At 37.5% G+C, this 23,571-nt stretch overlaps 1 protein-coding gene across 1 annotated transcript in view; it reads right to left on the minus strand.

Annotated features, from left to right (window-relative positions):
- nlgn2b (neuroligin 2b) overlaps positions 1–22,757 on the minus strand; it is a 62,094-nt gene extending 39,337 nt beyond the window's left edge. The window contains 2 exon segments of the mRNA XM_020930200.2: positions 1,298–2,031; positions 22,595–22,757. Of these exon segments, the coding sequence (XP_020785859.2) occupies positions 1,298–1,814 (517 nt within the window). The 5' untranslated portion in view covers positions 1,815–2,031; positions 22,595–22,757.
- Between the last annotated feature and the right edge of the window lie 814 nt (positions 22,758–23,571).

A 23,571-nucleotide genomic window follows, 5' to 3' on the forward strand; every position in this document is an offset into this window, starting at 1 on the left:
GGGTTTCTCTCTCTAAACACCACTACAATGCTAAACCTAATGCCTTTATTTTGTGCAACAGTTGCTCCACGTCTGAGCCTGAAGCATATGTGATACCAGATTGATCCAAGCAGACATGTTCTCAAACATGTTCATATTCATGGGAACAGTGGGGTGATTAGTTCCGATGTGTAAGTATAGGGGTTGCTCCAGTGCGTCGGTCTTCAACTGTAAGCATATGTCAGTCAGTCGTTAAGAGACATGCACTGTCATCACAGTGCCTCGGTGGACTAACTAAAGGAACCGGCAGAAATCTGCTGCTCAGCTGTCTCCTTTGTACATCACTGCTCTGCTCGCTCATTACACAGCCCCACACAGGGTAAACTTTATGCAGGCTTCAAACACATCATGCTAAGTGCATGTGCTTTTAGATGACACTGGTTAATTATTAAAATTGTTGTAATAGAGCTTTGAGTTAAAATAAGGAAAGAGAAAAAACACTTTGTTCCTTTGGCAGTTTTAAGAATAGCAGTTGTGACTCAATAGTGACTGTGCACATCTGTTGATAACACAATTCTATATTAGGCCATCATAATAATAATGGGTTTAGACAATGCATTTGCTTTCCCCTGACAATCACTTTTTCAAATTAGAGGCTATTTATACTCAATCCAACTGAAAATGTTAAGACAAAATTTAATTATGGGCAACTATATACTCTATTAACAAAATTGTTACCAGTTTTATCAAAGGGATATACTCAAACTGTATTTAGCTGGTAAGCATCTTAGTGCATAATGTAAATTGCTGTATTGCACTGAGTGACATAATCTGGCAGTAAACCTACAGCTGCAACACTGTGTCATTGTTGTCTTCAATGATGAACTGATATAACACGATCATTTATTTATATGACAATCAAAATTTGTCAAGTGTCATTTGTATTATGGCTTGAAAAATAGTAACAAGACAACACTGGCTACAACACTGGATAGTTGTAACCACCAAATCAGTCTGGGACTAGTTTCTCGTTGTGACCACTGATGGAAAAAGCAGAAGCCAAAAAAGTAGCACCCACAGTAGCAAAATGAGTACATTGTTCTTCCATGACTGTTTGCACTTTTGCTTGTGTAACTTATTTTGAAGTGTTATTACACCTTTTTGCATTCGCATGTGGGCTACAGTGTCTCTTAGAGGAAGGCAACTATTAATACTATGACCCGGTACTTTCTATGAAAACCATTTTAGCATGTCTTGGGGATATGCTGAGAGCTTTAGTGTTGTTCAACATTAACTATTTATACTTAAGGATACTCACCATCTTCAGTGGGTATATAAATGTTGAGGTAAAGGCAGTCCTCGCTCTGATTCTGCACATAGGTGGCGGCAGCATCCAGATTGTCTGTGAACCACACGGGCAGCATGATCTCGGGCAGGACACCGTGCACATTCTGGGGGCACACAGGGGCAAACTGGGTGGCATTTTTGATCTCCTGCCACGACCCAGGTGCTTCGGGGGGCTGGAAACGCCTCTCTCCTATAGGTGCTGTTGCATACGGGACACCCAAGAACTGTTCAACTGGGCCCAAGATCTCATTGTTAAGGTCCTTCTTGATGCCCCGGATTTTGCCATAGCCTGTGGACACTATGGGGTATTTGGGGTCGACGCGCTGACACAAGGACAAGGTCAAATGTAGGGCTAATCCCAAAAGCCAAAGCAGACAGTGATTGGTGACTTGGTGAGAGGGGTGATACCGCTTACCACCATAGCCCTGGTGGCCGGCAGCATTGAGAGGAAAAAGCAACATGTCCAAAATAGAGACTCGTGTAGTCATATCACTTCAGACAGGCACAGACAAAGGAGCATCCAATCAGAAGGGAGTAAACAAGGGTAAAAAGAGGGTGAGTGGCAGAGGACAGAGGAGCTGGTGCCCTATGCTGACATGGTGAGGCGCTGGGGTAGGTAGCATTCTCTGAGAGCGCGTGTGGTTTCATCCGTCTTCCTCCTCGGCTGCTGATAGGCCCGGGGCTGCAGTCAGGATCCAATTAGGCCTGGAAGACACACACAGACAGGTTACAGGTGTGACAGTGTGACAAGGAGAGCTGTGCTTTTTAAAGGCGCCGTCAGCGTCTTTAAAAAGCCACTGCAGAACAAAAGTACAAATCTGCTCACACTAGAATCAAAATTGTACTGAGAAGACTGTATTGCTGTGTGGGAGGAAATTTTGACATGTAATCAGAACACCGTCCAGACAGTACACAAATAATAAACACAATAGGATGTATTATTCATTGTTTCCGTCTTTAGTACTTAGATAATATTTTTCACTTCCACACATAGACTTAGCCTGTTGCCTGTCAGTTGGAGTTGGATTTCCGAGTGGAGGAACAAACTGAGGGAACTGAACAGCTAACATAGATGAACCAAAAAATAACTCAACAAAATATCAAGTCCTAGCCTCATATGACAAACTGAAAGAGTTTCCTGACACTTACAGAATAATAAGCCAAAATTAAGAATACACTCACAAATGCACTCACCCCAATCATAAAATCCTAGATAGTAAACAATTTGCTTTAAAGAAATAAAAGCCTTGTCCTGATCCTAAATGAAGACAGGGGTACAAACGAACAATGTTATATCTCCATACAGTATTATTAGAAGCACAAAGACAAAAAAACAAAATACACTTTTAATTCAAGAACTAAACACAGACAGTAGTCATCTGGAACAAGAACATTTTATAAAAAAAATAATAATAATAAAAATAAAAAATAGCACACCAGTTTAAAAACATATTTTTTTGTGTGTGTGCCAAACACTTTACATCATCTATGAACCAGGGCATCGCCACAGGCATCTCCTGCAAATTTGATACAGCTTCTTTAATGACCTCATATTTACTCTGGGAACACAGGAAGCAGTCAAACGTATTATCATGATGTCTATGGGAGAGTGTTACATCAGTCGATAGAGTCAACACAAACGGTCAAAGCAAAAGTGAGAAAAATCTATTGCAGCACATTGCTTTTGCTGTAGTGAGGTTTCTGGGGATGTTGTTTTCTCTACAGTGCACCTGAATTAAACAGTCATTGCCAAAGGATTCAGACCTGATGTATGATGTAATGGGTTTCTGGCAGACGGTAGCTGACAAAAGAGCAATTAAACAAGGACTCCATTGTGCTGTGTGAGGACAAAGCATATTGTGCATTCCTCCCAAAATGTCTCTTATTGTGACTACATTTTACTACGGCTCCAAAGACACAATTCCTGCAAACAAACAAAAAGGTTCATCTAAACAAATAAAAACTACAGGTGGGCGATATTGACAAAAAGGAATATTTCAGTATTTGTTGGTAACAATAATCAGACAATATTATATCAATTCAAGAGTAGTGGCTGTAAAAACTTAACTAACTAAAAACATATCTTAAAATGTATAAGACAAATGTGAAAGGACTATTACCCATAAGAGTGCTGTAATATCAGTTATACCCTTGTTATGTAATAATAGTAAGTAGTTAGAAATATAATTTATGACATATGCTCTTTGTTTTTTGTTATTTTGACACTTTTTTAAAATCAGTTCTTTTTGCAGCATTTTTAGATATGTATTATTTGCATCTTAAACGGTGTACCCAATTCCCCAAATCATTGTTCATTTGATTAATATTTTGATTTATTGAAAATGTCTTGAAAAACAATTCATGCCGCCCATTTAGACTTTATTGAGCAATTCACAATCAACATGTTTTTTGAGTTGTTTACTCATAAGTAATTAAGTTTTTTATTTTGAAGAAAATTGGTCAGTTCTCTGGCACTTCTCAATTTAATTTTGTTATACTTCACCACTAAATCCTCAGTTCAGGTTTGGTCAGTAACAAAAAATATTTGAATCAGTACTATTTTGTCAACAAAGAGAGCTGATTATATGTTGAATCTGATATGCTATAATATATACGTATATGTTCAGTGTCACACCTCTCTGGCTGAAAAGTCTATACAATTACCCAGCATAATATACATGTTCCAATAGCTTTATATGAGCTGAACAAGCAGAATCCCATGGCTCTACACTTCTTTTCAAGGCCTGTGTCAGAGTTAGCCTTCCCACTCCGCTCCGAGTTCAGCCGCTTCCTGCTTCCACATCATTACAGATGAATGGCCAGTGCTTATCTGTCCCTGGCTTTGGGAGACGGAGCCGTTTAGGTGTGATAAAGGCTTTATGTGGAGCTAACTGTTGGGTGAATGCCACCTCATCCCAGCACCCTCAAAGGCAGCGTGCTATCCATATACTGCACTGGCACAGAATACAGGCTAAAGAAGCCATGGCACGTCACTGCAACTTAGTGATGTGAGATGGATATTGTGGTCTGTGAGGGCAAATCAGAGCAAGCTGTCTAAAAAAAACACTTCATTAAAAGATCCTGACTGACTCCATTTTGTGACGGCTTTGCGTATTATAGAAAGCAGGTGAGAGCTGAAAGGGAGGCAAGGACTTTGTCAAAAATAAAGTGAGTGTGCAAAAAGCTGAAAGATTTATGTTACTTACAATACGAGATTAAAGCATCATTGTGAAATGAAATCTTGGCCAGACAGGTTTTTAAAAATTTTTTAGTTTTTTATATGGATTATATGTATGTATCGCAATCAGAAGGGCCATAACATTGCAATTTTAGCTTACTAATTTCATCATAGTTAAACTTATTATAGTTAATTTCTACTTCCTTCAATCAGCGTGTTTTCTAGAGTGTCTATATCACTTACTTCTACTGGCTGCCCCTCCATGTTTTCTTGACATCACAGACATAGGTTTATTCAGACTCAAATCATATGAAATGCGTGTTCATGCTTTATAACCCTACAATCATTTTCCACACAGTTACATGTTAACAAATGTGACTGCACACAGTAGTACAGGCTCAAGGTCAGTGGGCACATATCACATACAGATGGCTCATTCTCCCTGCTCATCTCATAGGTGTATCCTGTCAGCTCGCCTTTGTAACTCACGCCTCCCTGCACCAACAAGTGTTGACGTTCCAGCGCTAGCATAAAATCAAATGAGGCGTCAGCAGGTTGCATGTGAGCCCCGTGTCCTCAGCGTGCACAAATTGGTCTGTTCTCAACCTCTCACTTCTGATTTCCAAACGGTAGTCCTCCTACATCCCTAACATCTGTTCATGTCAACCAACCGTGCGTCGCAATGGCACCTAGCGCATATATTCACACACATAAAATAAAGGAGATTGACACACAAATCACTGAAGCTGATACTTTTCTATTGGATTGTATGTAATAGATAGTCGTGTCCATGTTGTCTGAGAAGTAATGGCCTCTCTGTCTTTATGGCTATATGTTTGAACAGAAAAGTCTAAGTGGTTGGTGGAAAACTTGGAGGACTGCCTCAGTCCTGGGATTTGGTACTGCTTTAGTTCCACAATGAGCACTCCAACTACATGCACTACTTGAGATGACAAGCTGCTTTCCACGGCTAGTCAACATCTGTGGCTGACAAGGCGCTTAGAAATCAAGGCTTTTTGACAAAACCGGCATCCAAAAATCAATGGGATTTGGCTTTTTCTTGGAGAAGAATGTAACTAGCAACATTGAGCAGCTATATTTGCACTGTGTTATTACCATTACAAGGATGGGGATGAGGCCAAGCTAATTTATTGTTTGGTCAACTCATTGCACTCTACACTAAATATTAAACATTAAATTAAGTAATTATAATTGATTCAGTAATCTGCACTCATCAGCATTAAATTACTACTAAAATGCAGTTTTTCTGATTGTTTTGCCTTGAATGTTAACAGTATTGCATGGAACTCTATCTTGCGTTCATTAACTTTCAGGGGCTTTAATTGCTCAAAAACACCTTGAAAAACATGTATTCTTAATTCAGGCAAAGCAATAACATCTCCATGGAGACAAACAGGCGTACTCTCCTTCAGAAAATGTACATAGTGCACCTGAAATTGATAATTTAACATGTTTTTTCAGCATTATAAACGACCATTCAGAGGAACTATGTTAAAAAGTAAACTTAAACTTACACCTTACGCCCAGAAAAGCCAATGATATAGGAAAAAGGACTACTATTTCTGTGCTAAAGTGAGGAGCTAACAGATAAGGGACTCTTAAGTTGGAGATTAGCCTTGTCAGTGCGTATTTAGCTTTAGCCAAAGGGTCAGGTTCTGCTCACACTCGAACACTGATGCCATCGCACTAATGCCTATAGTTTCCTGTCTGGAGTCTGGACCGCACAAAGACACACAGGAAGCAAAGGCAAAGATGGTAAAGGGTTGTAAAAATCTAGATATCACAATCTATTTAGCAGAGTCGTTATGGCCTCTGACAGTTTAGTGCCTACTGTATGGTAATGAGAGCGGAGCATATGTGAACTGGCTGACAGTGAAATCCTAAAGTGCTCCTGATAGACCATTTTCAGCCCATTCTTGTCAATTAACATCATGTTTAATTTATCTGTTCCGAGTCCCAACAAGTCAACCCAAATAAAGTTCTATCGTAATTAATTTAGGGTCACTATTTTCAGTAAATTAGTTCAGCGGAGAGAAACAATCACTAGCTGCCAGTTTGATTTAAAATGTGTCTTTCAATTAAACGTAATAGTTAAGCCCCAAAAATATTTAGGTTTCACAGGTAATGAAGCCAGTGGGACAAGGGCAAAAATGTGGAGGGGAAATGGAACAGATGGGATTGCGTATGTGCCATCTGAGGTGAGATAGACAGTGTAAAAATCAACAAGTTTACCTTTTTACATTTCACTTTTTTTGGTATTTTTTGTTTTTATTTTAGACACATAGATAGCTGAGATATATTTGTATTACTATATTTCTATATTTTACTTGTACATTTATATAACACCTTTACTTATTTTGATTTTATTATTACCTTTTATATTTGTACTCTTGCGAATGCGATATGTGAGCTACTGTGTCCAAATAATTTCCCTTGTGGATCAATAAAATTTGTCTAGTTTATCTACTTAGGTAGAAGCTCTAGAAGTTTGGACAATTCATTATTGCTTTGGATCACTTTACTTTGTTTTTGGAACTACCGTTAACAAGATATAACATTTATTGGACATTATGAATATATTTCTCTTTCAGTTAAAATATGAAGACTGTAAATTAGCCTCGAAAAGTCCAGAAAATCAAACTGTTACAAGAACCGTGTTGCACTTCTCACAAATGTGCTGCTTTTATTTTGCGCTTTTTGTTATTCATTTTGTGACTTTGATTGGCAGGTTCATCTGTGCTTGTGCCCTTGTCTCTCAGTGCTCCCTCAGTTTATAAAAACATGCATTAATCAACACATGCCACACCAAAGCACTGTCTTTTTGTTCATTTTAGAGTGTAGTGGAGGCATGGAGCGATTTTCTGCATTATTCCAAAGATGAGCTTACTCCATAGAAATAGTATAGCTCTGAGTCTCTTCATTTGTAAAGCTAAAAGGAATTCAGCAACATCACAGAAAGATGCTAATATGTAATTAAATTGCAGATTATCTTAAAACACTTATGTTTATCTTATGGTTGGCCAATATGTATTTATTCCTTGTAAGTCTTATATTGACTCTTGTGAGTTTTAAGCCATGTTATAATGTTGTTTCCTTAAAAGCATACCTGAAGTTGTGTTTTTGTTTCATTCACACATGTTTGAGTAATCCTTTATTATTAGTCTGTCTATATCTCCAAAGCTCAGAATGCTCTGTTCCACGTTGTGATTTCATGAAGCAGTAGTTTTATCTTTTTTAACCTTTAAGCAGAGATAGGGAATTCCAGGGCTGACAAATGATTCGAGTGAAGGTGTAAGGAGTTTAAAAACACAGTAGAGCACTTCCTGTATTATCACATGCCGTCACAATGTAGAACAGTGCAAGTGTTTTCTGTTTGAAAGAAGAACTCAGCCTAAATATGCAGGGCTTGTGTGAATGAAACAAAACACAACTCCAGTTATGTTTTTGATAAGGAAACAACATTATAACATAGATCAGAAAATAGCCTAATATGGGACCTTTAAATAGAAAAATCCCACTGAGATTTGAATCTCATTTTCATGGGAGGCCTTAACCCATATGGCAAAAAGACAAAATAATTAATCAATCCTCCTACTGATTAATCATGTTTCTCTTTTTATCTTTCATTCACATAAACAGGACAAGCTTAAGACAAAAATTAAAAAAGAAATAAAAAATCAAATTTATTCATCTAATGTCTGAAATCTGAAGCACACTTTTATTGCCACAGGATTACCTATAGACCTCATGATAAGAAAAAACGTAACAATAAGATCTCGATAACATTACAATTTGATAAGGCTTAATTGCACATCAGTATTTACCGTTGAACTGTGCTATTATTTATAACTTACAGCTCAAAAACTCTTCCTTCTAAAAGAAATCCTTACTGCAACCTTTACCAACTTCTTCACACATACATGAAGCAGTTGATCACAGTAGCTGTGGTGATCATTCAGGGAGCAGCACTACAAGCTGATAGCAGACAAAGGGTTTCCATCAGTGTCAACAGAAGACCAGGAAATCAATATGTGGCTGGTGGTAAACACTGCTCTGTCGCGTTCACACCTGTAGATCGCATGGCCACACTTTTATCTTGGATCGGACCAAACCGCAGGACAGGTGAAATTGTGATTTATGGGCTTCCCTCCAGTGGACCAGCATCAACAGCCCAAGCCAGATTGAAAGCCAGATAACCACTAGCGCCAGTAGCAATTTTACAGTTAGCCAGATCTGGTTTGTTTGCTAACTGGGAGTGCTAAAATGTGTCACGCTGTTGTGTACACAGTATCTGGTGCCGGACTAATTAGTGACAATGGAGGTGACGAGATAGCTACATTTGTGCATTGGCGTGTATAGGTGTCTGATGGTAATGCAGGGCTTGAGAGAACACTGACAGCTGCATGGCCCCCAGCTTATAGGCTAATGCGAGAAAGCTCAGTCCAGTAGTGAAGTCTGTTTATGGAAGTTGGCATACAGATCGCATAATTGTGTCAGTATCTTATAAAGGCACTGTATTTTGTGTGGCTATGACTAAAAATGTAATTTTCAATTCAAACAAGCATTCAATCAATCTGGAGTTTTTGTACAATGACTATCAACTATTTGCCACTTTGCACTGGTTTCTCACAGTTTATGTTAGCTATGTTTATGTTTATTTTAATTTAAATACAATACAGGTAAAGGTTAGGGTCAGGATTAGGTTTAGGAGCAGGTATTTTGGTTAAGGTAATAACTTTGGAACAGGTTTGCTAAGACATATATTACATATTTAGCTCACCGTGTTACCTTTTATCATCGTGAAAACATTATATTTCCCTAAAACAATGTATTAACATGTTTCATAAGTGTCACTTTTGATTTTGATGCTCTCTGTTTCCGCTCACTCCCCCTTCAGAGCGCTATCACAACCAATGTGCATCCATTAATGAAACTACTGCACAGCACACCAGGATTGTCAAATTGTTGTGTACAATTTTGTATGATGTTTTTGTATATTTATGGAGAACTGCTGTGTGGGAGCATGGATGACATAGGCTTGTGGGCTGAGAACTGGACAGATTGGACAGCTAACCATAAGGAGGGTTTTGTATAGGGCCCGGGAGAGATCGCTGTAATTATGGAAACATGCATGGACGACATCTTCAGGCATGTTTTTGATGAGAGAATGTTATAACAAGAAAGCTCAGAAAATTGATTTAGCATAATACCCTCTCTTTAAGGACTAAAGTCCATGTAATTAAACCGAAAAAGAACCAAATAACTTCCAATTAAAAAATAAAATTAAAATGTCAGGAATTTCAGACACACAACAACAATTTAAATTTCAGACTATCAAATCCAACTGCTGTTTTAAGTTATAGTCTCCCATTCCACCATAATGCCCCTTTAAGCCCCTAATGCTCTAGAGACCTTCACATTACACATAAGACCCCCGGGTGAAACTGGAACACCTTTCCTCTGCTCTGCTCCACATCTAGGGCGAGGGAGGAGAGCCCGAGGACTTCAGGATGCACTGGGGCAGACAGGATACACTGGATGTAGCCATGGGCCTGACAGCGCTGCAGCCTACTTCAAAATGTGAGCACTCAGTTGTGACGACACCAAAGGCACGAGCACCAAAATATCCTCCAGCTTTGACGTCATCTTGGCCAATCTTGTTTTAAAGATGGCCCACTGAAGAACTTGCTAAGTGTGCCATTAATCTCCAGACAGGTAATAAAATTTGCTATCATGCTTCTGGAAAAGGGCGTGTAGTGACTATTAGACTCACACTGTGCAAGGTTAACCAATTCATTACAGCTTGTTGTCATCTGCCAGGTATTGAAGCGTAGTAGCTAGATTTTTATGCTAGAAAATATGGTCTGAAAGACTTGTGGACAACATAAAGTGGTGAAAAGTAGGTGAAATGCAGCAACGTGTGAGGTCAAAAGGAAAAGTGGGAGAGAGAGCATAGGGAGAGGTGCAGAGGTAGCGAGCAGAGCTAAAATAGAGGCAGGTGCAGGCAGAAAGGATGACTTCCATGGTTAAGTGGTTTGCTGAATGTCAAGTTATAGCTCATGTCTTTCTTAAAGCTCTTGTTCAAAGATGGGTGCAGACAAAGCCAATTGCAAATAGGAATGTCAAGATTATTTGGATGGTTTTGATTATTCAGGTCTCAGTATAATCATATTAAAGATAACTATTGTGACAATTTTAGGCTGTCACAATTGGTGACAGGTGCCTGTCTCACAATAATCTATTGTGACAGTAATTGTGAATACATTTTTTGTGGAATTACAGACAGATAAATGCCTAAATATTATGGCTGAAAGATTAGTGATTTATCTTTTTATAAGTCTTTTATATATCTACAAGAATTAACTGAAAAATTGAAATATGAGCTGACAAACAAATACAAGAATCACATTTCAAAACGTGTACAGATCAGAACTACAATATTAGCATTTTTTATACAGAATAAGACAAGGATATTTTGTTGTTTGTGCAGTAAATTATGGCTCTTCAAAAATTGCAACCTTCGCGATTTGCTAATTGCGATCATTGAAATTGTAATGTCAATTTGATTGTGAATAATCTTGCAGCCCTACTTGATATGTAGTCATCAAATCACACAAGAGATTATTGAGACAGTCTCTAGATGTAAAGGCAGTTAAGGACAAGAGATTTGTCAAACATTAAGAAAACACCCATTATTACAGGACCAAATGGTATTTTATTACAGCTAATGGATGAGATAATAAAATAAAAAGGTAAATAAATTAGAATTTTATTTCATAAGCTATATTTGGAGCTGTGCAACAGATGGCACCATTAAAGAAAGGACTTCTATCAATGACCTTAGTTTTACTGATTTGACCATCTGCAATGACAAAATGTACTCAAATATGAACTTAAAATTGCTGATGTTAAATGAGCAACATTGAATAAATAAAAAGTAACAAAATAAATGTGATACAAATCTACTGGAAATAGATGATAATGAATCCATAGTTTATAGGTGCTGAGGGAAATTATATTATTATTGCTATGTGAGTTGGGCAGCGGTGGTTTGGGTTGATGTGTCAAATGTCTTTGCTTATTGTCTTGTTGTATTGTGATACTTGATACCAATTTTGATACGCAATTAATTTAAAAAGAAAAAAAAAAGTAATTTGGACAAATATTGTGGTTTCTTTTTTAATATATGCTGTTTCACTTCTGGTAGGTCAAAATAATTTCTGTTCAAAATAGGTCAAATTTTCTTCTTTAAAGTGATTTTCTTTTTCAGTACTGAGAAAGAAAGTTGTTTCATATACTCAAAGAAACATGGCACAAAAATCAACTTAAAAATGCTCAATATTATATAACACACAAGCAAACCAATCAACCTGAAAAAGACAACAAAAACATCCAACCTGGTGACAGTAATGAACAGCTCTTCTAGATGTATTTTGGCTCCAGTAACACCACTCTCCATTACATTTGGATGGCTGTACCACCTGAGGGGCAATATTGGGAGCACCTACAGAGCCACTGGCAGATAGACTAATGTCAATCGCACCTGCCTGGTTATTATATAAGATCATGTGAGTGTGAATGGGGCTGAAGAAGGCATATACGGGTGACGGAGCAGTAACAGTCGTGATGGGGAGAGGAGGGAGGCAGCTGCAGGCAGAGCAGAGTGGGATGAGGTGGGATTTAAGATGAAACGAGTCAGAAGTGGAAACTGTGTTCTATTAATGGAACTTGTTATCTGCAGATGAGACAAGAGGTGGCAGGCAGTGTACAGTTTAATGTATTTGCTAAACTGGGTGAATCATTAAAGCTAAAATGTCAGAATAACAGGCTTTGTGTGGTCAAGTGTTTGTTTATTTGTGACAATACAGTAAATAAGAATACAAGGAGGTGGTTTTGGAAGTATTCTTTTTCTCTTCTGTGTGGGTAAAAAAAAAAAAAAAAACATGTAGAATTTCATTACAAACTATGTGTATTGTATAACGTATCATAAACCATTAAAAGGTGTGCTGTATACATTTTCTGGTGGAGGGTCCACCATCTGCTTTCCTCCACTATGTTATTACTTGGCCTGTAATGTTCCACAGTATGGCATTAAATATATCTACTGCAGCTCCATGGCAATGCCACCAGGCTGAGTACAAGTCAGATCTGTGGAGATGTGACTGCACTCACAGGTAAAATGCTTGTTTTTCAAGGTAATTTTTTTAATCAAAAAAGTAAGATGGGTAGGCTTAATGCTATACTATGGAACATTACAATAATATCTCCATAGAAAAGGGACGTGTAATATGCCCAACACAAAAGTTACATTACACCTTTATAACAGAAACCGTAAGAGTATTGCATCAGAGTAGAGCAAGTGTCAGGTCGAATAAAATCCACACCAAACAGAACATTTTCACAAAATGCATCCACCAAAACCCTGCACGTCCCTGCTATCTTTTATAGTGAAGTAAAATGTTTAATTGTCCAACACAGAGTATATCATGCATGACAGGCTTAAGAGGTACAATGAGCCGGCTCCACTGAGTTGAAAATATTGTGAGAGGAAGTGGAAAGTAGAATGTGATTAATTTTAGCCGTTGGACTGCAGATGCTCCAAGTTATTTTTGATACGATTACATCAACATATTACTGTCTGGCTGTGTCAGTCTGAATCCTTATCCCACTTAAAGGAGACTATGTGGTAACCTTAAGGATCCTAAACACTGTTCAGTTTATTCAGTTTGGTTTGCGTCCTTGTCACCACTGTATTCCCACTCCAGACTGCTGTGGTAATACACTGTGGAGTAGCTAAATAAATGAATAATTTAAATGTTTTCAGAAGCTTGGATAACCTGCATGGTGTTTTTTATCCTCTCTATGGCAATACACGACCCTCTTTTCTCCCAGAATAAACTAACCAAATTCACTCTATATGTAAAACGCAGCAGTATCGACAGGGATCCCGAGAATAACAAAACAACTGTGCACTTGGGCTTTTGTATACTTGTTTGGATGAGAAGAAGAGTCATACAACATTAAAATCAGCTCAGCTCCAAGACAAAAATCCATTCTGCTTTAATAACTTTTGCTGCATTACAAAAATATAGTAATGGTGCCTTTAGTTTCCAACAAGGTCAGAAAACTCTAATTGCAATCTGAGGGTGCCTTGAGCCATGAGGTTAGATAGGGTGATAAAATGGACTTGTTGGACTTCCACAATATTCAATGGATATGTTTAATGTTAATAATTTAGCAGTGTGCTTGATCTCAACCCATAGTGTATCTAATTTGTGAAAATCAATTTTGCCTTAAAAGACAAACTAAAATCATGCAGGTACATTAAAGGGCTGATCTTTTCTTATCTATGTTATAATGCCAAAAACATGCCATTTTGTTTAGTTTCATTCACATGTTTAACACATAAACCCAGCATTTTTAGTATTTATGAGTTCTTCTCTCAAACAGAAAACATTTTGTTCCACCTTGTGATGTCATGCGGCAATACAGAAAATGCTTTTTGACATGACATCACAAAGTGGAACAGAGCATTTTGAGCTTTGAAGATATAGACAGAATAATAATGCAGGATTACCTGTGTGAATGAAACAAAACACAACTCCGTGTATGTTTTTGAGGAAGTAACAACATTATAACATGATTAAAGATCATAATAGTATATTTTATGTAATATAAGATCTTTAAGATTTGGCAGGGTAAAACCAAAATGGTTTCTTTGACAATATGAATAATTTAGGTCTGAACAAAAAAGAACTACAAATTATATCATCATTATACTCAAACAGGTATGTGCACAGCAACGAACAAGGCATGCAGGCTTGAATGCTACTCATTATGCGTTGCGGGAAATTACATGCCTGTTCAATTGGGGATTAATTCGAGGAACTGGTAACTCTACATTGCTATTAGCAAAAGAATGTGTAGCTTGTAGCTTTTTGTAGATTCTAGTTTCTCTGAGTTAACTCTGATAGCAATAATTACCTGCAATACCAAATAGCAGAAGATGAATGAAGAAATGTATGCATACCATTTTATACAAATTAAATAATACAATTGCATAATTATATATTCATTCAGATTTTGCTCTCTTAAAAGGACCATATTACTCTGTTTTCTGATCTATGTTATAATGTTGTTTCCTCATCACAAACATACCTGGACTTGTGTTTTCTTTCATTCACACATGTTTAACACACAAACCCTGCTGTTCCACCTTGAGATGACATGTGGTAATACAAGAAGTGTCCCACTCTGTTTTTACACTTCATACTCCTTCACTAGAATCATTTGGATAATTTCAGCCTTGGAATTGCCAGTAACCACTGAACTAAAGGAAAAGGTAGCTGTTAACTTAAAACGTGACATCACAAGGTGGAAAGGAGCATTTTGAGTTTTGGAGATGTAGACAAACTAATAATAAGTTATGAGTTATGACTTAGAAATGACTTAGTAATAAGTGACTAAAATCTGTGTGAATGAAACAAAACACAACTCTGTATAGGTTTCTGATGAGGTAACAACATTACAGCATTACTTAAAGGTCACAAGAGTCAACAATGTGTAATATAGGACCTTTAAGGTAAAAAATAATGGCATTGTCTTTTGGCCCTTTTATGAAAAGCTTTTTATTAAAATAAACATACCAGCCTCATACAACCAGAGCTACATTTTCACAAATTAGATACAGTATGAAACACAAATTCAGATACAGAGATGGAAGGTAATAAAGTGCAATTTGTAAAGTACTGTACATGAATTCTTAGGCACATTACTTACTCCACTGCATTTTTTAACAGTACTGAAAAGTACTTTTCATATTATTTGAGGGGTTATTTTGGCCATGTTTGTGGTAACATCCTGACTAAAGGATTGGAATTCAAGCTTTGGCTTTCAGCAAAATAAATACACAAAAACCATTAGAAAAATTCAGAACTGATTTGTATTGCTACTGTTAACCAAAATGTGTGTCATTTTTAATTAATATCACTACATTTTAATAAATTAACAACACTTAAATACTTTTACTTTTTACTCTTGACATACATTTTTAAACAGGTACTTAATACTTTTACTTAAGATTTTTTTCAATTGTTCATTTCCATAGTTTTATTTTAGTAACTTTTTACTTCTTTTTTAACTTAAGTAACAAAATTGAGTATTCCATCCACCACTGTTCAGATAACACAAGTACAAAACATCAAGATGAAAATGATGCACACGCTCAAACAAATCAAAGAGGATATAACCTATTCCAGCTATGGAGAAGAAATCACATGGCCAACCAGCTATCTCATTTTGGGGGTCTATTGACTCGGGATAATCATTCATAGCAGTAAATACACGCAGTTTACTTTGCCACGCAAGTCAACACATGCCACCAGCACACAAACAGCAGCTGAATTATAATGGCCTATCTCACCTTCTGTGGGATTCCTCTAACTTATTATTAGTCAAACACAACGACTGCACACAACAACACAAGAGGTCCCAAATACACACACTTTGTAGAGCTAACTTGATATTTTTCTTTTCCACAGACAACACATCTGTCACCACTTGCTAAATTCTTTATTGCGGCAGTACAAATCTGGTTTTACAAATTCATATGCTTCATTCACTGCTGTGTGTGTCATGCATTATACATTCACACACTGGCTTCTTATAATAGGCCCTGACAAACTTTGCACACCTTTTGACAAAAGGACAAAAAAGCAAGGAAAACTGCGTTATTTACTGAGATAGCAAATGGAAACTATTTGAGGTAGAAAATAAATCTAATTACAACTGTTCAGATAAGTTTTGTAATATATTTTTTTTAATCAAGTTCTGTTCACATTGCGCATTTAACCAATCCTGGAGCAGTGACATTTGAGAAGGTGAAATATGAACAACAAAAGATTTGAAAGAAATAGATTTGCTTAATATTGCAGCCCATTCATTGATTACTCACCAAAGTTTATAGCCAAACAAGACTTCATTGTTTAATTGATTATTCTTTCAAATAAATAAAACAGTTTGATACCATGTACTAGGTTTGTCAAACAAAAATCAAAACTAATACTGAAAAAGAAGAAGAAAACATTTGATCTATACTGAAAGAGTGGTTTTGACTTATTCATATCAGAACTAATATAAGACCAATTGATAATATTAATAAAACTGCCAATATTTTGTTTAATATTTGAAAGTAACGTTATCTTGTGATATTGAAAGCTGAATAAAATATCAAGCATTTTTCTTACTAACACAATGTGGTTGAAAATTGTAGTATTGTGACAACACCACTATATAGGAAGCCTAACAGACAGAATGACAGAATATCTAAGCCATTTATTACTATACAAGGAAAACACACTTGTTGAGGTGTGTCCCTGTGTTTCTCTGCAGTCTATCTTCCGATCAGTATCACCTCCATCTCCTCATCGGTCCAATCAGCTATCAGCCATCAGATCAAAACAAGGCAATTACGAGGCTCTGATAATGTGACAGGCTCATTCTCACTTCTCCATGTCACTGCAGCTTCTCCTCCACTGTCACTTGAGTGCTATATTTTGCCTAGATCTAAAAACACTGCAAAACAACTAGAGATACAGCCTACTCATTATAGTAGTTACTGATGTGACTTTTCTTGGTCACAGCATGCCAGGTATAAATCAGCATTATATTAAAATTTTATGAATAAATCTGCAAAATTCTGGATGTACAAAAAGTGAGACAAATCAGGACACAAATATATTGTTTCTATAAATAAAAAAGCATCTCATTCTTAATAGAGAAATAAAAGAAGATTTGATCGATACTGATCTGGTTCGTTTTTCCAATACATTTTGCTTACAACCAACTTTTAATCATTGCCATTAACAACAAGAAAAACTCTAATGTCTTTTTCCAAAATCTGATTCTGGTCCAAACCACATGCTTTTACTGACTGAGGATTTTTCAGTTAAAATGACCCAAGCTGATCATTGACTATTAGACATGACTGAATCTCGATCTTCATTACAATTCAAGTAACTGCACAGCCCTTCCTTCTTCTGTTGTTTTATTCTATTTTTTTCAGGAGTCCTAGGATCAATTTGATGCATGAATAAGACAAAACAAAAATTGGGAAAACTAACATGTACAACATTTTAAAATATATATTAAAAAAACACATTTATATAAAATACAAAGTGACAGGTTAACTTTTTAAATTTTGCTAATTTAAGCGACTTCCATCATGCTGGTCAGTTACACAGTTCGGTCTATGTTCTGCAGCCAACCAGCTGCTGCCACCTATAAACCTGTGGTCCACCTTTACTCTGCTGATAACCATTAAGTTTTACAGCCTTCAAACTCAAAGTAATACCCTTCATAAAATACAGTAGGTCCGGCATTCGGAAGCTGTTTGAGCTGCCATCATTTTTAATGAACAAGTAACACTGTCACTGACCGATAGGAGCAGATTGGTGTGGGATGGAGCTGGAATGGACAAAGAATATTGCGGATGCTACATTTCGTCCACAGCAAAATTCTATTTGTGTGGAAAGATCTGGGCAGTGCTCGAGAAATGAAGTGAAAAAGACACCAGTGGAGTGGGGGTTTCTCACTCTCAAGCCAATCAGTAATCAGATGAGGGCTTTGTATTCCAAACTGATGAAATGCCAGTTGGACATTTTTGAAGTCCATTAAACACAATTAAGTTGTTGACAATGTTTAACCAGAGATGGCCAGTGCTGGTTTAAATAATTTGTCAGTGTACCTCATTCAACTGACAGAAAACATTTTAACAAGTGTTCAATGAACGCATCATATTGTTACTGCCAGGTAGTATTGTTTCTATTGCCAATTATATTCAGACTGTGTTTGGACACTGCAGAGCTCAGCATATGTCAGCAATATAAATAATTCCTGTAGTACCACTTTGTGTCTTACAACCTTGTGGTCTATGGTTGGCTGTAGTAGTACTGTTCAGTAATCAAAACTTCTCTATTCTCTCCCTTTCTTCTCTCACAGTTATCAATTAATTAACGCTGATAAAACAGACAATGTGAGAAAAATATGGCATCAAAAAGTTCAATAACAGTTATATACCATTGTTATTATTATATTTTTTTCTCTCATAAAAACTGAAGTTTTGTGATCCCAAAAGTGAATTTAGATTCAAATGAAAGAATTTACCAAACACATATTTGATTTAATTGCAATGTACCTGTACCTCCATGAGACGCTGCAATTTTTCCATTAATCTTTTTTTTATATAAAATGCAAAAATATAACTATGATTGCTAATATTTATCTACCCAATATTTTCAGTACAGTATCAGAAAAATGACCAAATCAAGTCATGACCAAGATTTACAAAATTTATATGGGGTAAAATGTCAGAAATCTGATAAATTCCAAGCCCTTAAGCTGGGTTCAAAAACCACTAAATGAACTTATCCAGTGAAAAGACAGTCCTGATGTTTACTGATACAATGCTAATGTGCTAAAGATTTCCAATGACTTCCCAGAATTATAGCCAGGGCCAGTGTTGTGTCACTCCTTAATGGCCTTCCGTACATTCACTCTGAGCAGCCATTTCTTTCAAAACTGCCCACACCTTTGAAAAAAAAAAAAAATGCAGCTAGGCTAACGCGTGCATGGCGACTTATAATTAGTGTACTCCATGACTCACTAGCACGGCTTGAAAGAATCCTTTAAAAGACTACGCCGCATGTTTTAATGATGGCTTCGGTCAGAGCTCCCATAATATCACCAAAAAAAAGAAGAAAAAAAAAAAAAAAAAACTCACTCGCTAATGGAGGATATCTGGTGAACTGAAGCATCCAGCTATATAAGAAAGTCTCAACTTTTAATGGGGTTTTCGCAAGCTTGCTTACAAAACAAAATTTTCCAAGAATGTCAGCGTTGTTTGGTGAGTTATGCTTAATGTTTGACACAAAATGGCAGTTACATGGTCTCATGGATGACATGATATTCTTCAAAAGTTGTTACACAATACGGTTACCATGGCATTTAGTTCTTCTTCCATCTCCAAAGCTTCACAGACAGATAATGGGCCAGGTCAAGCTCTCCTCCTGCTTTACTCTCCTCGATCCAAACGTGACTAAGAGCTGGGTCGTTTTAACCTCGAGATTCTCTCCCTCACGACATCTCTGCGTAGAAATGATGGTCCGCAGACACCAAGAAAACCTGCTACAGCATGCACTCTGCTCCAACAGATGGGGAAGATAGGTGTTATATGAGATACTCGCCTGGACAGAAGGTGACAAAATGTATGGAGATATAGATAGCAACAGCAAGAGGATTCTGCTACTTTTTGCTATATTTGTCAAGAGCTTTTCTATTGTCTTGGTTTCACACAGCTGCAAGACACACTTATCCAATAATATATGGGACATGGTGGCTCTGTGGTCTTGTAATCTTGCTTTACATGAAAGAAATTTGATTCTCAAGCCATGCGGGTTGCTGTGTGGAGTTTGTATTAGGGCTGAAAATAATGATTTGGCAATTTTCCTTTCAGTTAATTGATTAATTTAGATGGTGAAAGGCTCTGTCAATATTAGACATGCACAATAGACAAATTCTCCAAAAAGTTGCTCGAACAGCTTTGAAGGATGAGTCAAATGTAGGTAATGAGAAACTGCTTCTATTGTGCAATAATGACTAAGGTTAAAATATTTCCAATTCACCAGTGAATGCTTAGTCCAATAATTCAAAAACTGACCTGCAATCAAAACAACAACTATAAAGTAGTTCTCAAAGTGTTCTAACCAAGTACCATCTCACTATTGGGCTTTCCAATTTTTTCTGTCACACTGTAACATTTGAGGGTGATATATGGCAACAGAAAAACTCAGAATAAAATATTATTTCAAACTTACTGACAGTGACATAATAACCATAAAGCGGTAATGAATACCAAAATGAATCATACAATTAAAAACAACCACACAAAATGCATACACCAAGTACTACAAAAAATCATCATCAATCATTTCTTCATCAGTAAAGTGTGATAAAATATTCATACAAATATCCTGGATTCAGATATCAGCAAACTAATGAAAATCATCTGCAAAATTATGGTCTCCTTGGACGTGGTTATAATTAATAGAGCATAGGAACATAAAAGCTGACTTAAATTAACCATTAGTATGTCTTATTTTACAATTTTAGACAAATAAAATGTGAAAGTCTGATGCATAATGTCACATAGATACAAATATATATAGTATGTACTTATATCCAGTCACTCGCATGTTCCCAAAGCAGTGACACTATGGATAAGCTAATGGCAGACATCCAGCTGCTCCCACTCACACGTATGACATGGTGACAAATGTTCCTGATCTGAGAGTCGAGGGGTGTCCCTTTGAAAACTGTCACAAATGCAAGGACTCTGAGCGGACTTTAAGGTAACCCTCAGGACACACTGTCTACAAATATGCAATTTTAAGACCTTTACACCCCTCATTTTGTAGTGCAGGGAATTGCTTTGTTTTATTGAAAGAAGATGCAAAATATAAACAAGAAAAGTACAGTTATGTTGGCTATGATGTGATTGTTAGTGTCTCACTGCTAGCCCATTAGTAATTACAATATACAATGTGGCAAAGTGGAAAATATAGATATAATAAAAATATATATAACTTGCAATCCATGTGTGCTTTTTAGTATACCTCTATAACAACCAGCCAATGGAAGAATCTTAACAGTTCAACCCTTGCTTTAACAGGAAATTATACTTCAGATAAGCTTCTTGTTTGAAAATATGGATGCTATTAATGAGCTCTGGACACTGGGGTCCCCACAAAGACCCTTATAGCAACAGAAAGGCTTCAGCACTGATATTGCCTTTTAAGTGCAAAGTCACCAGCAGATCCTTTGGTATTTGGGTCTTGTAGTTTCTTGCATATTCGCCTTCCATCACCTCTTTCATTAAAGGGCTGTTATTTAAGCCATACAGCTGCACCATTGATCGAGGTGCACTGAGTATTCTGTATTTAGAGATAAAGTGATCCCTTGGCCTATACGTTATTGAACTGTTGATGGGCATTTTTTTGAGAGACTGGTTTTCTAATTAAAAGAGAATTGACTTTAAATCCTTCTCTTTTATGCTTTGGTCAATATTGTCACAATATACTTTACTTTGAAACAAATCAATTGACCACATGCCTGTATCCTGCTCTTGTTTCCTCCATGTCTGTCACTGCCCACATAGCCACATAAAGCAGTGTACCACAAATCCAGATCACAGTGCACCAACAACACCAAGCAATGGGCAGATTCAGCAAAAGTCTACAAAAGCATGTTATTACTTTTCCTGATGGATTTCTAAATGTCACTCTTGCGTGGCTATGGGCGCTGTATCCATGGCATAGAAATTCATTTATTTCCTAAAAATGAAAACATACCATTTTTCATCACTGACCTGTCAGAACAGAGGTCCTGTTGTCTACCATTAACTGAGAGCTGCCCAACCAGTGCTGAATATTAATGGCGTCGTCTCCCCTGGATCATTTAATTCACTATCTGCATCTTTATGTGTGTGTGTGTGTGTGTGTGTGTGTGTGTGTGTGTGTGTGTGTCTGTGTGTGTCTCTGTGTGTGTAGCCAACGCAATGCTGTGTCCATCAGAGAGGACATCTTCTGGAGTTGGGGCCTGCACTGGAGATTATCAGTGCAGCATAATTGAGAAGTCAGGCAATCACCAAACATGAATACAGTAATCAATATCTGCTCTCAAAGACTTTAGGGGAGACATTGTTAGAAGCAGCCAAGCCATATAATGTGCAGGTTCCAATTAAAACACACGAATCCAGGGCTCATTAGCAGCACCTTATTGAACGCCCCATGTTAAGTGACAGCTCATCAACAGGCAAGGCCAATCGAAGGCTCCTCTTTATCAGAAAGGAGGAGGGAAAAAAGCTGTGCTATGGCAACCGAGCTGCGCGAGGATTTACATTAAAACCTCATTCTCCCAATAGTGACAGTGCGTCAAAGATGTGCGCAATGTGTCTGATTGCGCAACACACACACCAAAAACGACCAAGGTGGAGGTGGTTAACAGCAGGCTTACCTTTATAAAAGACACCGGGATTATGGGGATGACGATGATGGTGGTGCTGATGCCCGGTCCATCCGATTCTTATCCTCTCTGTGGTCACCGGTTTTGGCTCGTAACTAGGCCATTTCTTCCAGCGATTATTTCTCAGGAGACGTCGCTGGTGTATCGGTAGTAGCCGTACACCTTCCCTCGTCTTTATCCGGCTTTTCCCCCCAAAAAAGCACACCTCAAACGGCCCCCCCGCCGCCCCTGCCTCCTCTTGTCATCCCTCTCTCTGACAACACCCTGCTCTGTGCTGATATTTCACTCACTTGTTTTAACGTTGACCTCAAACCGAGGAAGAGAAGAAAAAAAATCAGTGGGAATAAAACGCTATAGCGTCAAGACTAACGCAAGCACGCGTCCCCCTTCCCTCATTTGTTCATGACGGGAATAATAATCCACGGTATCGCTCTTAAAACGGAGCGGTTTTGGGGGTTTAAAAAGGCGAACAGCTTACTCAAGATGCAAAAATCTGATGTCCAGTCCGATTTTGAATGTAGCTCGTCTTCAAAGCGTCTCTCCCTCACTTGGAGAGAATTAGAGCTCCAGATGATATATGTTCCGTTACAGCCGCATGTTTTTGAAAAAAAAAAAAAAAAAAAAACGGCTTTTAATGTTCAGAATCAGTGATATGATTGCAGTCTGGAGGAGCGACAAGCCCCTTCCTCCTCCGTCTCTCTCAGTGCGTCTCTCTCATCCACTCACGCGGCGATATAAGGCAACGAGAGACCAATATTTCAGTGCGCAGCCGGTTGTCATGACAAGGAGAGGCGACGCGTAACTCAATAAGAAGAGGTCGCCATGTGATGGAGAAAAAAAAAACTGCAGTGGGATTTCGTTGGGATTGTGCTCAAACGTGGAACTGCAACGCACTGACGTCAGAGCTGTAGTTTTCCCGGTTATTACCGTTTTATTGGTGTTTGTTTGAGCAAGTCAAGACGGACACA

Source organism: Boleophthalmus pectinirostris, unplaced genomic scaffold (assembly GCF_026225935.1).
Source record: "Boleophthalmus pectinirostris isolate CB_2022bp ecotype Guang Dong unplaced genomic scaffold, ASM2622593v1 HiC_scaffold_12, whole genome shotgun sequence".
In the NCBI taxonomy this organism is placed as follows: Eukaryota; Metazoa; Chordata; class Actinopteri; order Gobiiformes; family Gobiidae; genus Boleophthalmus; species Boleophthalmus pectinirostris.